This window comes from Haemorhous mexicanus, chromosome 8, assembly GCF_027477595.1.
Source record: "Haemorhous mexicanus isolate bHaeMex1 chromosome 8, bHaeMex1.pri, whole genome shotgun sequence".
In the NCBI taxonomy this organism is placed as follows: domain Eukaryota; kingdom Metazoa; phylum Chordata; class Aves; order Passeriformes; family Fringillidae; genus Haemorhous; species Haemorhous mexicanus.
This window is the reverse complement of record NC_082348.1, coordinates 9048896-9067061: the sequence shown is the minus strand read 5'-3', so window position 1 is coordinate 9067061 and position 18166 is coordinate 9048896. Positions and strand designations below refer to the sequence as shown.

Sequence of the window (18166 nt, the reverse complement as noted above, 5' to 3'; positions counted from 1 at the left end):
CTGAAGGAGGCTGAACAGCCTCAGCGCTGTCAGACCCCAGGTACTCCAGCCCCTGACCATCTCAGTGGTCTCTGCTGCATTCTCCCCATTTGCCCAAACCTCTCCTGGGCTGGGTCACAGAGTGCTCTCTGGGCAGCCTTGTGAAGGGCAATCAATAATGGACCACCTGCTCCCACACTAATGAAGCCTGAAACTTTCAGCCACAAAACTAAACAGAACTTTTTGCATTTGTATGCACTGTGGGGGCAAGCCTGACTTTTCAACAGTGAATAAGAGGCTCAATTTCTGGTTACAATGATTCAGGGCACTTGAGGATAAAACACAACACTGCTCTCAGAGCATCAGGGCAAGAGCTGACACCACCATATTCATTAATGCCCTGAATTGTTTTGTTTTTTTTTTTTTTTTACGCTCTGTCAATACAAACAAGCAGAAACCTCATTCAGAGACAGACTTCAGTGCCTGGCAGGAGGGAACGTGTGCAGAGAGCTGCATCAGCCTGGCAGGAGACCCTGGCCTCACTCCTCAGAACTGCCAGCTGCCTTAATTTCCCACAGAATTAAGGAGAGCCAAGTGCTGTAGGCTATATAAAAGTTTGCCAACTATAAATGCCTCCATGCAACACTCTTTACAAAAAAAGCATTTTCCTACCAGTCCCTGACAGATTTTTAAATACTAAGTAAATGATGATTAAAGAAAAAAGATCTAAACACCTCATCATCCTTTCCATTAGCCAATCACAGCTGCCCAATTAATAACCCAAGACACAGAATAAAATGGCAGGCAGGAATTCTAGTTTCTTCACTTTAAAATATAGAGTGACTCGAAACAAATATGAACAACAAACAGGGGTTGGCCTTTCATACTGTCCAGAGATGACTCCTTAAAATTAAATATTTGGGTTTTTAGCAGAATGAGAATATAAGGTTTATATATTTTTTTGTTTGTTACCAAATGACACTAAAGGGGAGAAAATCTGCTGTATGAGAAAGTCTAAAATAAGTATCTTCAACAGCAAAATACCTGCAATGCAACAACATGTATTTGAATGGAGGTGTCTCCGGCGATACATCAGTCTGTTTTACATACCCACTTACAGCACATCTCCTGGGCTAAAACAACTCCTAGTTCAATCCTCGCTTTCCTGAGCAAGACTTCAAAATCAAAGACGCTACTGCTCGGCCCAAGGCATCACTGCCACCCCTTCGGCTGCTCGCTCCGGGACACCGCGCTCTCTGTGCTGCTCCGGCCGCCCGGAGCCGCCGGGACCCGCAGCACCGCCGGGACCCGCAGCACCGCCGGGACCCGCAGCACCGCCGGGACCCGCAGCACCGCCGGGACCCGCAGCACCGCCGGGACCCGCAGCACCGCCGGGACCCGCAGCATCTCCTCACTCACCCAGGCCGGCAGGTGCCGGGCGGCCAGGCCCCGGCACACCGCCTCCCGCTCGTCCTCCAGCAGCGCGAAGGCGGCGGCCAGGCGGTCGCGCTTCCCCCGTCGATTGAGTCCCCAGCAGAGCCACAGCGCCAGCGCCAGCAGCAGCCAGCTGCCGCTCAGCCCCAGGTACCCGGCCAGGTACACGGGCCCGAGCCACAGCAGCGCCCGCGCCGCGGACCAGAGCAGCAGGCGCGGCAGCGCGGCGGGGCGCGGGGCCATGGCCGCAGCCCGAGCCGGGGTGGCGATAGCCCGAGCCGGGGTCGCCCCTGCCGAGTGCGCTCGCCCCGCGCCGCCGCCGCGGCTCCTCCGCCCGCCCGGGCCAGCCCCGCCGCCGCCCCGCCCCGCCCCGCCGCGCCGCCCTCCCGGCCAGCCCGGTACCCCGGGGCGCTCGGCTCTCCTGCGGCGCTACGGTCACCCTGTGACCCATCGTCACGGCTGGATGTGCAACCACATGAGGCACACACCACCTGTTGGTTCTGGACACTTCTGCTTTCCTTCCTCCTTTGCACTTTCTTCTCGTCCCTTTTTGATTTTGAAGGAGATGTTGTGGCAGTTTAGATTTTGAAATACTGATAATCGTGGAATCACTGAATCACAGAATCACCAAGGTTGGAAGAGATCTTTGAGATCAACAAGTCCAACCATCAATCTAGCACTCTCACCCCTAGACCACAGGGAAAAATTTTTTCTGACATGTATTCTGAATCTCACCTGCCTCAGTTTGAGGCCATTGCCCTCTAGGCTTCTCACTGTAGGCACAGTAGAAGAGACTGATCCCCACGACACTACAACCTCCTGTCAGGTAATTGTAGAGAGTGATTAGGTCCCCTCTAAATCTCCTCTACACTCAGTAAGCCTGGCTCCCTCAGCCATTCCTTGTAAGACATGTTTTCTCAAAGACACTCTTTAAGATGCTTTCCACCCTAGCAATATTAATTCTATACCTTTATATACATGCCTTAACAGATGGGCTGTAATTGTACAGTTCTACACTGTGTTTTCCACTGCAGCTTTTCCTGGATCAGGCAAATGCCACTCTTTGTTCAGTGGATAAGTCTGGAACATCAGTGAATAATGCCAGCTTTTATTGTGGCCCCTTTTTGATACTGGCTGCACAAGATAACAAATGATGAGCCAGATAAAAACATCCAAGAAAAAGAAGTAGACCATGACTGGGAGAATGAAGTTTGGTCTCTGCTTTGCTACAGAATTAGTATTTAATTATGGGTCAGTCAATAAATCAAACAACACCACAAGTGATCCTCATTTGTTTGTTAATCATTGCACATGACTGCTCTGGGCTAGAAATCAGTTCAGGCATCTGAAAACTCAAATGCCTCACATTAGAGAAACTCATGCATGAGACATCTATTAACAGGTGCTTTGGAAACAACCCTCCTAATCTTTCCCTACTGTCAAATGAGGATGACTATGCTCTTCTTCCTGGGGATGTTGCAAAGCTAAATAATTATAAAACACACTTAAGTACACAGTGGGCAGTAAATCTCTAGAACTTGCAAGAGGCTGCAAGGCAGATGGTAATCAATAGGTTCAGAAAGGGATTAGGTACACTCTCAAGGAAAGGTCCCATAAATGTATTCCCTAACATCATAGACACAACAGTTGTGGAGGCTGAGGGGAAAGGACTGCAGGAAATGCCTGGGCTCATGCCCTCCCCCTAAACAGCAACACCACTGGGAGCAACTGGACCAGTGGGCTGACCCCAGAGGGCATTTCTGTTTGTAAAGCTGTGAAGGAAAGTCCCGAAACTGGCAGAAGCTGAAGTAGTACCTGCTCTCTTGATACCATATATTAAAAAACACACAATGGTTAGTCTGCACAATTACATGCATCAGGATATAAATCTACATGCACAAAACCACCTGGTTTTGTCCTAACTGTGACCAAGGACTGAGGCTGACTTGTTGCTTATTTTTCCTCACTGTCATCTAAAACTTTGTAAAACGTATTCATTAAGTCATTTCAGCCACGTGAAGCTTCACAAGGATAGACTCAGCCCCATCTTTCAGAAAAACAGAAGCTTCTAAGAAAAAGTGGATTCTTAGTGATTTGAAGACTTGGAAGGTTGCTTTTGCTACTAGGAGAAGCTATAAAAGGTAGATTCAGTGTTTTCCTCCTTCACATTATTACTCTTACTGAGTTTGAGATATTTATCTCAAACTCAGAGAGCCATGCAGTTTAGAAGCATCAAAAAGTATCAATTTATTGAGCAGGAAAAACAGTGGGGCTGCAGTGGAATACATACCAGCTAATTTAATCAATTAAATTTAATAAATAATAAACCCACAGTTTTTGGTTTCTTATTCTTCACTCAGCTGACCACAACAACCTAGGCTGAGGTTTAAGGACAATAAAAGCACTACCTCTGTACAAATGACCAGAGTACTTCCAGTCCTGCAGCACAGCCTACAGCTGCTCTTTACAGAAGGAGATGCTTCCATGAAAGCAGAACTCCAAGTTCCTTCCTCCACTGTCCCCTAAGAGCCTGAGCTTGCAAACAGCCATACTTTCTCAGGCACTGCTTGCTCCTTTACTGCCAACTCCTTAGCTTGAGAAATATCTTTCTGTAATTTAAAGAGGTTTTAGGAACTTTAAACAACTACACAAGTAATATAAAATCTCACCAAAGTTTAGCTCACTCTATTTAAAATTTTAAAGGATGAACAAAAGAAAAAGAGTAGAAGTGAAAAGTTACTTTTATCATGTCATGTTACACAGAGAGGTATTCTCAAACCAAATACTGTGCTGAGGAGACCAAGATAAATCAACAGCCTTTGAGACAACTGTTAACTCTGTTTATCATGGATAGTATCCTTTAAAAAATAACCTTTAAAATACTAATTGTTTCGCTGAAGTGCCAGAGGAAATACTGAATCACCAATCAAGATGACAACTTAAGACTTATCAATTTCCTCCTGGGGAAAGTATGACCTTGACTGCAGCATGTTGCTTCCAAGCACCAGACATCTCAGCCACTTGAAGCCAACCTTATTTCCAGCTACAGGGGAAGTCCACAAGCTGTTTCACCTAATATTCACAGGACAGTCACTAAGGTAATGAGCCAAGGCCATTTTTCTGGCCTGTGACAATATTCTCTCCTTATTTAGTTTGATTAGGCATCACCACTACGCTTATTAACACTATGATAAAAGTGTGTCTTGTAGCTGATTATGACAGAGATTTTACAGAAACTGCAGAGATTTGAAAATGTATTAGTACTAAATTTGCTGTCTCTCAAGCTGGCCATGGTAACTAAGGCAACCCATTTTAAAGGTGGGGAGTTATGAAAAACTGCCAACGCTTTTTAACCACAGAGAACATGCAAAGGAACTAACCTGAGGAATCAACAGGAGCACACACCAAGCTATGAAAGGGTTTATTGAAGATGACTTTCTAACTTTCTTGTGGCTTCAGGGTTTGTGACCACTGTGAGATTCCCACTTTAGTGTTAACAAGTGTTAGAGGTGCAGTATGTCTTTTCTGTGCCTCCATAGCAAAATATAAAACACTTACGTAAGGCTAAAACCTTACTCCCTGTGATAACAGAATTATTTCTGTATCAAGATCTGATTAAAGCTATTGCCCCTTTTGGCACTCCCAGTCACTTTACAAAGAGTGTAAACATTTTCGTTTAGCTTCCTCCCCCCTATGAAACCTCAGTGGTTTCATACTCTCCATCCATCTACTTCAAGCAAAGCCAAATCCAAACCCTCTCTATCCTAGGGCAGAGGCCTTGTATCTACTCCTGCTGTCTGTGCTCAGGCAAATCAGGAGTGCAATTCTCCAGGAAAAGCTGGCTGCTTCCGTACAGAAATTAAATATCAGCTGGGCAACTCAAAAGAGTCTAAGTTACATTGTTCAGCCAAGGATATTATTCTGGCTGGACATTTGTAATTTGGTAATGAAAATAATAATGTATATATGTCCTGTTCTGGCAATCATCACATTGTCATAAAAATTACAAATCTAGGACTAACTGGTATTATCTATAAATATGGTCTGGATTGGAAAAGTTACTGAATCTCTTCTCCTGTGAAAAATAATAAGCAGAAGACTGCAAGACTTTCATTGGGAATATGTGCAAAGCCAGGCTGGGAGTACGTGACCATTGCTTTAAGGGCTCTGCTCCACTGGGCTCACTCCCCATACTGTGCCTCATGTATGCCTGGCTGGTGGCTCCTCACTGCTTTTGTACAGCCAGCAGAAGAGAAGCACTGAAGGGCTGGGACTTTTGGCAAGATAACAAAGCCAGTTACAGCACTTTATTTCACATATTCACTTGTTATTTTGCAACAGATTCATTAATGCAAGGGCTGTGCAGGAGGATGGAGAGTGTCCACCAAAGGAGGCAAGAGTGTGGTGTGGCCCACAGCCCCTTGCCCAGCCTTGCCCCTCCTGCCAGCAAATCCCACACTGCCCTGGCACTGGCCAGCAGGGTTAGTGCTGCAGCACATGCTGCAGTTGAGGTGGCCACAATACACAGAGTATCATCATTCAATTTTAGAAGGCTTTAAGCATTCACCCACACAGAGTCACACCACATCAGAAGACTTCAAGCATCTGCCCTTCTTGTACTTTAGCCCAACCCTTTATCCCCTCATGTTCATGCACTGCACCTGTGTGCCCTCTGCTCCCTTTGGTGGTTGGTCAGTGCACCTGGGCACTCCTTGGCTCATTGCTTTAAGTGCTGTTCACCTGCTTTTCACAGCTGTACCCCTTGGGGACAAGGCTTGGCCATCCCACTCCCAATTACCACAAACTGTGTACCTACAGAGAAAAGCTGTGCCTTGTATATGCACAAATTATGTAACTGCACAGTGAGGCACAAGGATGTGAAAGAATAAAAGCACAAGATATAATGGCATAAGAGAAAGGAAAAAAATAAACTTCTCTTACAGTGAGGAGGGCATTATCCAGGGCTGCTGTAGGTGGCCTAGGTGGAGCTGTCACTTCCCTGGCTCTGGGTACCACTCAGATTTTCACACAAGGCACATGAGCACACCTTGGCGTCATCCTGGAGCCAGCACTGGCCACGGGGAGCTGGTGCCACCTGCTGAACATTTGAACATTTATAATCTGGATTGAGGAAAATAAATTCCCACCAGAAAAGTCAAATCTTGCTGAAATTAAACTATATTTTACACACAGAAGAATCAGAGAGCTACAACGAGCCCGAGACAATTCAGTTTATTTTTTAAAGTATTTGCCAAGTAAAACTTCTATTATTGTACTATGTATTTCAGTCTCAGAAGCAAAGCCTGTTAAATCTGTTTGGTTTAAATTTTGCCATTGTTATAACATGAATTTATTATTTTTTTCTGTTTGAACAACTGTTACTGCAACAGGATTTGGGAGCACAATATACAAAGTCTTTGGTCTAAAATTTGTACAATGCATTTCTTGGAGGATAAAGTATTTTAGAGATTTTCTTGTCAGTTAGTGAAAGGCAAGCAAGAAAAGCCTAGGAAAAAAATTTGTCTTCCCATCCTTTTAAATCCTTCTTGATTCTGCTAAGTGAAAGAGCTTGCTGGTACAGGCTACTGATAGATATTAGGCTATAAAAATTACCTTTCAAGTGCATGATGAATTTCCAGAACAATCTTATTAATAATCTACAGTTTAGTCTCTAATCTGAACAATTTAGATTTTGCCATGTATCAAGTGCTTAAGGGACTTTTCTGAGCTCATAGAAACATCTTAAAGGAATTTGAGTGCTCAGCCTTCATGAAATGCATTGAAAGTGTATCTTGTAGATCTGGCACCTTCCACTTGAGTGCCACAAAACAAAGGTGTTTCTCAATAAACTGGATCTTATGGCTCTTCACAGCTACTTGAAAGGAGGTTGTAGCAATTTGTTGCTTATAATAAGTGACAAGATGAGAGGAAAGGGTAAGTTGTGCCAGGGGAGCTTTAAATTGTATTTTAGGAAAATGTTCTTCACTGGAAGGGTTCTCAAGCACTGGAACAGGCAGCCCAGGGAAGTGGCTGAGTCACCATCCCTGGAGAAGTTTAAAGGATGTGTAGAAGTGGCACTTTGGGACATGGTTAGTGGTGGGCTCAGCAGCACTGGGTTACTGATTGGACTTGACGATCCTAAAGGTCTTTTCCAATCTAAATGATTTTATGATTCTATGCTTTACCTAATTACACTATTCCTCTTCCACTAGTGTTTTTCACACTCAGGCTTTGAAGAAGTAATGGATACATTATCTGCTACTTTCTCTCCCCAGACTGAAAGGAGAGAGGTAAAACCTGACTCTTTCTGCTCCTCTCTGTCTTCTGCAGGATTCAGACATAACAACACCTTTAAAGTGCATTGAAAGCTCAGATTTGCCAGAGGACTCTCCATGTCTGTGGTCTGTGCTTGACTCAGCAAGGGACACAGATCACATCCAGACCTACAGAGTGACAACAGGGCAGTGCATGTGAAACTGTGAGGAATGCTGTCCCCAGTTTTGCCCGCTCAACATCCCTTCCCTGTAATGGATCCTGACACAGGAACATCCTGCCTGCCATCTCCCACTTGGAGTATGGGCTGCCAAGGACAGCACAGGCACAGTTTGCAATGGCACACCAGGCTGGCACAGGGCTGGGAATCCACTCAAAGCCTCTTTCCTTGAGCCAACTTATTGCAGAAGAGCAATGACAGCATCTTGCCTCGCTGTGAGGCTGCACCGCCCAGCTCTGCTGATCTTCTGCTTAGTGAGTTTAGCCTTTTCAGCTGACTGTACCAAACTGCACGGTGTAGTTACAGAGTCCTCCACAGCACTGGGCACAAGCAAAAGAGTATCTTGGAACTTTTTATAGAGTTTTTCCCTCTGCACCTGCTCCAGCTCATTGCTGGCAAGTACCAGCCTACATAGAGAGCAGATCAGCAGTAAAGGCAATATTCACCCAAAGGTTATTTTAAAAATCTTCAAAAGTTTGAAAAACTCCCAAAAATTCATTCTTTTTGGGAAAATCCTGATCCACATACCAGATACTATCTCTTCAGCAGTGAGCATGCTGAACTACAAGGCCTCCAGGATCTTGTAGTGATCTTTTAGTGGCCTCTGCTGGCCAGGACTGAGATCCCGGCATCTGTTTAAGTGTCACCAGTCCCGAATCCAGCTAAGATTTACATAGATATTTTATTGGTGACAGCAGCAGAGACAACATCACCAGGACTGTATTAATCATCAGCAGAAGCTTCTCACTGGAGATTACTGTTCCACTATAGCTGTTTGTTTTAGGCTTGGAATATTTATGGCAAAAAAAAAAAAAATCATTTGATGGGTGCAAATGAAAATCACTGAGGACAAACTTTGAATGTGACTGCTGCCTTTGGATTTGAAACTGAGTCATCTTTAAACCTTCAGCTTTATGTGGTGTTGAAGAAATAGCCCAAAAGAAGACAGAATGGGAGTGATCTACTTTTCCAAGAACAGCATTTTTATGGTAAAGGTGTGAATACAAGTGCTCTCAAAAATATGGAAAATATCATTCTGCTTACTCAGCACTTCAGGAGAGATCTTGGGAGGGAAAAAAAAAAAAGGCATAAAGCTTATGTCTGCTGTTTTCTGAACATAAGAAAAATAGGGCTGCTTTCCTGGTGTTCTCCCTTAGTGAAAACTCAGTTTCCCAGCCTCTATTTTACTTTTCTAGAGAGTGTAAATTCTCTGCAGCTAGAAGAATATAAAGTTATTATTATAAACAGGTATCTTCTCTTTGTTTCTCTGGGGGAGTTTGGTGTTCTTTCACTGAAGGATTTATCTTTGAGAGGTATCATAGCTCCAGGTTCTTTCACTTACCTTCCAATCTGTTTCCATTCTCCTACAGACTGGTCCCTTGACTCCACTAGTTGCCTATGGAAAAGCCTGTTGATACAGAAAAGTGAAAGGTTAATTGTTTTGTTAAAAAAAAATTATAATAAAACCCCCTCCTTTTCTGCTCAAGAGAATTCCTACAAAATTTGGGCTTCATATACTATAAATAAAACCCAATAAAGTCATGATTGATTTCAAACTGGAAACACAACAGTAGCACTAATTCTTCTCTCTGTCCAAGTTTATTTGCATCTTCTTTCTGGAAATTACCTTAGAAATTAGATTAGAAAAACCTTTTTTTCCAGTACTGCATTTGTTTCTAATGTGTTTGTTACTACAAAATCTTTTGTTCAGAGCAGCAGGGCAAAGGCCCACTGGACTTAACTATCTCCTTTAAAACTGTTCAGCTTCTCCAGTAGTACTGTGTGATTTTCGTTGGCTTTTTTCAATAATGTTTTTTCCTACAGGAAATTCAAGTCAGACCAAAGTGCATAAAATGCATCCACTGGAGGGCAGGCCTGAATCTGGCAGAATGTGCTGAAAAGGCCAAGGAGGAAAGACACCAAAGTTCCATTTTGCTGAATGAAAGCTGTCATGAATCAGTCAGGACTGGACAGTGAAGAACTAGGAGATGGCCCTTTTTCTGAATGGATTCATGACTACAAATTTGTAGCCTACAAAACAGGCTCCAATAAGAATTCTTGTCTAATAAGGGCCCTAGATGAAGCTTCTGTCATTGACCAAAATTACCATTGACTAAAACAAACTTAACATGACAATTATTAGTTAAAGTCAGCAAATCCCAACAGGACTGATCCCCATGGTGCTGATCAGACAACACCAGCTGCAATCAGTGGAGCTGAAGTCCAGCCAAACCTTGGCCTATAGGCTCCCTGTGTTCCCATGGCAGCACCACCCTCCTGCAGGACTTGTGATCTGAGCTCTCTGGGGTGAAAGGTGTCTCCTGGGAGGTCCTTTCCATGCTGTGCAGGCAATGCAGAGGCACAGGGGATGTGCACAGGCAGAAGTAGAGCCTGGCTCCACCTCATGCTCACAGCCAGACCAGCCCCTGGGCATGCTCAGCAAAGAACTGCTCTGGGTGGGTACCTGATGTCCACTCTCTGGACTTGCAATCTGTGCACTCCTTACTGCCAGGCCCCCTGCTTCCACGGAGGTATTTGTGCCTCAGAGTTAATTACATGTGACTGGACCAAGCACTTCCTGCAGTACTTGTTTCTAGCAAGGATGCAGTTTGGCTCAGCAGTTTGAGATGTTAAACCTTTGGCACTCCACACATCATTTTTGACTTTAAGTGCTATCAAACTCACAACAAAAGGAAAGAGTTTATTTCATGTGGCAGCTGAAGATCCCATATTTAATGCTGCCTGACTTTATCAACCCTTTGTTTTCTTTCAGATAAACTGAAAACTTTTCAGAAAACGGAAAAGTTTTCTTTTTGCAGTTTTTATGGGAGTACATTAAATGAACTTCCTCCTTTCATCAGTGACTCACTCCTAGAAAGGCTATTTCACAAATAGTATCTCCATTCCAAAGGAAACAAGCTGTTCCCTCTTACATTACTCAAATAGCTGCAGACAAACTAAAATACATTAAGTTAAAAGATTTCAAAATGCATTAGAAACATAGCTCAGAGACAGTCAGCCTTATTTCAAGTAGTTTTCTGATGTAATTGCTGCCTTTTAATGAAATCAATCAAGCCAAATATTAAAATCAACTAGAAATTCTCAGGGCCTGGCTGGAGACACTTTACAACCCATGGAGTCTGTAAGTTCATAGACGTCTCATAGTTTTTAATAGTGGTCACAAAAATGTTTAGAGTCTATGTCAATCAGAATCAGGATATAAATCAGAACAACTCCAATCTGAGATTGCTAAAAGCCAGTGAGACTTCTGTTCAAGTCAACAGCTGCAGTTTTTACATGTATTATAATCTGTTTCCTGTAATGAGAATTGAAGTCTTATCTGGAGATGTGAATAAGGTGATGATATTGGTGCTTTCATTAGGAATAACTCTGGATGTGTTTAGAGCTGAGCTGCTGTGGCTTATTTCATGAAAGAAAACACATGAAAGAATTCCTCAAACAAACAGTTAAATCCCCAAATAAACAGTTGAAAGTATGTTATCTTGAAGACATGGGTCTGAGAGACAGTCAGGCTTTCCACACAGAAGAAACCCAGAAGTATAATCATATTTTTAAACAAAGATAAAAGAGAGAGATTTTATAAAAATACAAAATATCTCCCAGACAGTGTTTAGTATAACACAAGAAAATGCAAAACCAGCATGTTACGTATCAGTCACAGGAAGAAGGTATTTGAAAAAGACTCTTCTGGGGAATATTTGTAAAAGGCAACACTCCTCAAAGCATTCAGAAGTGCAAGTGTTACAAGTGACCAGGAATCTTTCTAGGTGAAGGACAGTCCAAGAAGCTGTCTGAGATCTGACCACCATGAGTGAAATCAAAGGACTGGTAATTCCAATATTACATTGAGTGATAAAAAAATCAAACATTATTAGGGTCTTCTCTATGAAACTCCATGACTGCCCTACTGTTGGCAGTGTAAGAATTTACCTCAGGCATACTACCTGTAAATGGGCCTTCCAAGAGTTTATGTCCAAGCCAAGGAACATTTTTATCTATGACACTGTTTCTGTTACACATTGGAAGTGCAACAAATACTCAAAGGGAACAAGATAAGAGGTAGGCAAATGTTGAAATTACAAAACCAAACAAGAGTCTGGACACATGCAAGACTTTCCAGTGCTAAGCTTTGTATAAATTACTTTAGGTTGATCTGAGTTCTGCCTTCAGGTTAAAAAAAATAATAGCTCATGTAAATAGCTATTTTTGTCTCTGTGTCATTGTGCCTGGATTTCTTCATTTTCAGAGGCCTGAAATCAAATTGCAAACATCACCTCGCATTTGCATAGATTAACAGGGACAGACTTGTATATATTCCCTTGTGTTAATGATAAGAAACTGTCACAACCTCTTGCATGGTCAGTGTGTTCAGTCTCATCCAGTAACTTCAGCATAAAGCCAAAAAATTCAGTGATCAAACACAGGCACCTTTTTCCATCACAGATGCTCCCTTTTGGTTTTCTTTATGAACATTTTATCAGACTTGGGTTACTCTGATTTGATGAAGAGAAGATATTTTTCATATGGGCCACTCTTGTGGCCTTTATTTTCACTTCATCCTTTTGGGAAGCAGTTTCTTCCACTATCTATCCCCCCTACCTTGAATATTTGTTTTAATCTAGTACATAAACTCCACCTCAGCAGTGAGATTCAATTGTATATCAATCTCCAACTCCTGCAACAGACATTCACTTTAAATAATAATCATAAGCACAGCAGCAATTTATTACTTCTTTCCTCAGAGTACAAGAATAGTTTTACTTCTCCCATGTGAGATGTCAGCAGTACACAGAGTAGGGAATTGTGATGTCCTTCAGGGTACTTACAAAATTCTGTCACCATGTTTTGCTAAAAAGGAGATTTTCACTGTGATGTGCTGTATTTACAGGGGAGCAGATAGGATCACTGTGCTTTCCCACTGTCTCCTCCCTGATAATTTTCCACAGCTTGTTGGTTATTTTTAGAGTGATTAGTATAAATTAGTAATGTCCCTCTGTCCCTTGGGGAGTCTAGAACACTCTGGAGCAATAAGCACAAACAACCTGTGGGGTCTGAGACTGAAAGGAGGACTGTCCACAATCAGCAAGCTGCTGTAATGCCTGAGGTTAAAGACTCCTTTGTTTGCATTCTGGCACAGCTCTTACTCTCAGATCTATGAAGATATTTGGATGCTTCATTGCCAGGGGCATCAGAGGGAGACAGGACTTGAATTCTTTTCCATCTGCTCCCTCAGCATATGATGCCATCTTAAACACACAAGATTTAACAAAGAACATTTAGCAGCATTTAACAGCAGAACAAAGAAAGGCTTTCCAAGGGAAGCCGGCTATTGTCAGGTCCCTTCTGTGTAATTCCAGCCTAGCAGGGTGAAGTGATCTCTCGGGAACCAAGTTCCAATCTATCACCTTAAATACAGGACTGTGTCCATGGCAAAGGGTTTAATGCAGTGAGAAGCATCCAAATGTGAAAAGGCTAATGCAAATGGCATTGATGCCAGTGACACAATTCCCTTGGTTTTCAGCCAAGGCACATCAGAACTGAAATTCAGAACTTCTGAAGACATTTCAGTATGTGGCTTTTGCAAAACTAACTTTCTTTTTATCTGTCTATTGGTATAAACAGTCTTCTAAATAATACATCAGGATAATGTATCCAATAATGACTAGAAATAGCCACAATGATCAAGATGTGACCAGGAACTTGTGACCAACAGTGTTAGAGTCTCCATAGGAAATGCAGAAGAGGAGTTTTAATGTTAGTAGAGCTCCTGCTGTTTACAGTTTCTTATAGAGGTGTTCTGCTGAAGTTCCCTTGAGGGCTGCTACTCCCTTACTGCACCTTCTTTGGACCAGAAAGCACCAAAGATGACAGCCAGTATTCTCAAACAACACTGACAGACAGAAAGAACTTATATATATGTAACCATCCATCACTCTTCAGAGGCTCATTTATCTCCATAAAAAATGGGATCTGATCCTAAACCAGTCCTCAGATGAAGCTTCACCTTGACTGACACTAGAGGAGAAATACCAGTTTTAGGACATCAGCAGTAATAATGTCTGGTGTTGTTATAAATAATTGTTTTGCAGATGATTAAGCAATACATCTTTTAATATAAATTAAATCAAGGTTCCAGCTTTCACAACTTCAGGAAAGGCTTTAAAACATACTTGGAGCAGAATCTGCAGCTCAGAAACCAGAAATAAAATAGAAAGAAGTACAGATTGGTTAAATATAATTCCAACATTCTGGATATCTGTCTTGGGCTTTAAATGTCTGTGTTTGGCAATACTGAGCACATTGGGTAAGATCTGGGCAGCAGTTTTGCCTTTTGACATTCATTCCTAGAGCTGTAATCATGTGAACCTCTTCTTGCCTCACTTTCTAAATGTGAACTACACCAACACACAGAAAACATGTGTGTTCTCCAGAGGGCTGGATCACATTGCATCAGCTGAAGCTTCATGGTGCTACCCAGGGGTGCTCTTTCAGATCTCTCTTTTTTCCTGCTGATTAATTGAGTAATCAGGATCACTTATTATGTACGTTATTAGTCACTGCTAACTTTTAATTCTGAAGAACCAGAGTTGCACTCCAAAATGCAGGAGTCTTCAAGCATGCCTATTCTAAGGTGGGAGGTCTGACTGCAGCACAAGAAGCTGTCCATGCCAGTTTCAACCAAGGTCGATTTAAATGTGAGCACCATGAGCCTTCTTGGATGCTGGACACTGACGTTCATGACCAGTTTGCACTGAAGCCTGTCTTTGTTACTACCAGGATTGGAAATGTTCAGGTAGCTTGGATCACTCCTCTCAGCCAGTGTGTGAATATCTGCACCATGAATAGAAGCTCACAGCCTCTGTATCACCTGCTTTTAGCAAGGCAAGAATGTGATTGTACTAATTTGAGTCATAGTAAAATGATGGATGATGCACTGGGAACAGCACTGGTTCCATAAACCACTATTTCCAGTGGCACAGATTAAAAGGGAAGGCTGCAGACAGGAAAACCTTGCTGGATTAGGACCTCAGCACTATGAGGCAGGTTTGAAAGACAACTCATCAGTAGGATCTTCAGCATTTTCCAGGAGGAAGGATCCACAGAGGAAAGGTTCATCCAGGCAGCTGGTCAGGTGCTTGCAGAAGGGATAAATGAATGACCAAGGTGGATTTTGCTGTCATGGCAGACACAGCAGCTTTGTTTCCTTTCAGCTGCTTTACAGTGTTACTAAGCAGCTACTGCAAATTATGCTGTGCTCCAGCAGGGGATGGGAATATTCCTCACATTGACATAGAGGGGCTATTAGCAGGAAGAACCAAACTTCAGAAATCTGAGATTCTCAGGTCTGTATCCTACACAAGGAATCAGAAGATCTTCAGTCACTAGCTCTGGTGGTGGACATAGTTCAGCAACACTTTGCAGCATCCTGACTTTCCTGTACCAGTGTGGAAAACAACAATCTGTGATTGCTGACAGTACCTGCACAGGGACATCTGTTCCTGCTGTGTCACCAGAAGTAGGAAGGAGGTTGAAATGTGATGCTGCCTGCAGGGAAAGGTACTTCAGAGGCAGAGAAGCAAAAAGAGAATTGTTTGAAAGCAATTCTCTCTTGATACTTGATGTCCATTTTCAGGATAACATACAGAGAAGTAATCATGCAAATCCAAACTCAAGGGAAATAAGCCTTGGTTTCTTCATCTGGTGCTCTGAAATTCAGCCAGTAACACATACAGCCAAAATCCCTGAGGTGACACAGTGCATTGTTGTTTTGTAGGCAATGCATATTGGATTACTGGAGACACCACACTGTGAAATTATTATAAACCAGTAATTAGCTGGTGATGGTGATAATTTGGTTCAGAATTCTGAAGCCAAATAAAATGAACTGATTAAAAATAATGCACTGTTAACTTGGTCTCTTGTGCAATTAAAAACTCAGAGAAACTGACTGAAGTATTTAGAAACATAAGGAAAAACTGTAACCATTTAAAAATGTGCTCAGCTAAAAATAAGTTTGAGTCCTGAACTTGAAATTTTAATTCTTTAAAGGCAGAAGGACATGTTATTGCTCTTCACCTTGGAGAGCTCTCACTCACTTAAACACAGTTTAACCTTTGGATGGTAAAACATGAACATGCTGGAATTAAACCATGCCTGGCACAAGTGAGAAACTCAGAAGATGTTTTCTGATGTACCAGTGCTTGGAAAAATACTTCCTGCAGGTGTTCTGAAATCACCTGGAGTTTTTCAGGAGCTGCTTGATTTAATTTTCAAGTCCCTGCTGTGGTCATACAGATATAATCTGGTAGGTCCCTTACGACCAATTACCTTCTGCAGGTGTTAAGTGGTAAAGATAGTCCTGTCAGATGTGCCTGGCTTCTTTTTTGGCCAAATTCAGCTTTCTTGGAGGACACAGAGGAACATAGCCAATGAATGGCTCAGTACAGCAATATTTATGCAGCTGCACTGCAATATTTATGCAACTTTTGACCAATTCCAGCTTTGGAGAAATGACACATTATTTGAGAAGTCCATAAAAATGAAGACTCAGGAGACGATTTTGACCAAGTCCTTCAGTCTGTGGGAGTGGTATGAATGGAACTGCATTCCTGGGAATGACAGGAGGTCCTTCTGAGCAACTCAAGAGACTCTGCTACTGACAATATTCCAAACCACAAGGCCAAGAGAAGGATTGTGTGACTGTAGCACTGTACTCCGGATGGCTCTCCAGGCCCCACACCAAAGCAGCTACTACTGACCACACTTTGGCAGCAGGCAGAGCTGGAGGATGCCAAGGAAGTTGCTCAGGCTGGAAGAGCTGATTCCATACCAGACCAAACAGTTGCAGACACTGGTCACTGCTTAGATTCCTCTCTGAAGGCTTTTTATACTTCAGGAAAAAAAAATCCCAGAACAACAAAAATATTTTGAGAAGGCTGTCTTATAAAGCTGCATTTGCTTGAAGAAAAGGACTTATTCCAAGCAACCAGTGCTGGTACCAAGAGCACAGACAACTGACAACAGGAAAAGCAGAAAACAGAGGGGAAAAACTCCAACTTTTAAACCAATTCTGCCTTAAAATAACTTCTATAAAAAACCTAGGTACATCAGAGAGAGCTGTGATTTTCAAAGATCATAGAAGCCCTCACATGGGCTGTTTGGTGTTTCTAAAGGAACCATAAGAATTATGCACTCACAGATTGCAGAGCAGCACTTTACAATTACATTTGCAAAGAAATTTACCCACACTTGTACACAGAGAAGTCCTTATTCTCTACCTTTATCCAGCCTCCCAAGGAAATGACACCATTTGCATATCCCCCAATAAATTATGAACCTGCCTGCTGTTTTCAACTAAATGGAAAGAGCAGGAGAGGGCTCAGCAAGAGCTAAAATTCTCCATGGTTAAACAGTGGAAAGAAGCATTTGAGGTGTTTCCATAAGGCAAAGGATGCAGTGTGAGCATAAATAGAAGAAAACCTGTGCAGAAAAGAGACCAGATGACAAAAAACCTTCAACTGAACCTTAGAATAACTGAACCCTGCATTACAAATTCAAAGGTAACAAGGTTTCTTTAGCTTATGAAATATTCTTATGAGCTGAGAATACTATTTCCCCCATTTCTTTACTTCAGACACATTGCTGTTTTTCTCCCAGCCTTCTAATAAAATATAATTAATTTACATTTTAAAGACTTTGATGGGTTTTCTCATCATGGAACAGTAAGTGAGATCAATAATCCTGTTACTGAGCACTTAAACTCATAGATCATTTCCACAGTAACATTTTCTTAATTTTTTAAATGTACCTTTTATTTGATTTAGAGGTTAGTGCTAATTTATGTAATAAGAGGGAGAAAAGCTGAAGAGTGAGTCAGTGTTTATTAACCTTGCTAATAGGACAGGCTTTTTCAGGCAAAACGGATATATCTTAATTAGTGAAACAGTTGCATTGTCATTTAGCCAATTAATCCTTTCCAAACAAGGGAAGCAGTAGCAATTTTACTTGCAGTGAATGGAAGTAAACTTGTCTGCACACTCTGCACATTAATTTACACATTCTGACTTTACCACTTTCATCAGTAAAAATGCAGCCCTTAGATTCCCCAAATAAGGCACATTTTCCATTATATCACTCCTTTCTCTTCCAATTAATTTTCTGTAACAGCTCAGTCCTTTTCATCAAACACTGAACACAGAACTGTGAAAAGCCACAAACTACAGGTTATGATTCTTAAGG

General features: G+C 42.2%; 1 protein-coding gene across 1 annotated transcript in view; it reads right to left on the bottom strand.

Moving 5' to 3' along the window:
- Positions 1-1656, bottom strand: part of ESYT3 (extended synaptotagmin 3) — a 30592-nt gene extending 28936 nt beyond the window's left edge. The window contains exon 1 of the mRNA XM_059852353.1: positions 1399-1656. Within this exon, the coding sequence (XP_059708336.1) occupies positions 1399-1656 (258 nt within the window). The remainder of the gene's footprint in view (positions 1-1398) is intronic.
- Between the last annotated feature and the right edge of the window lie 16510 nt (positions 1657-18166).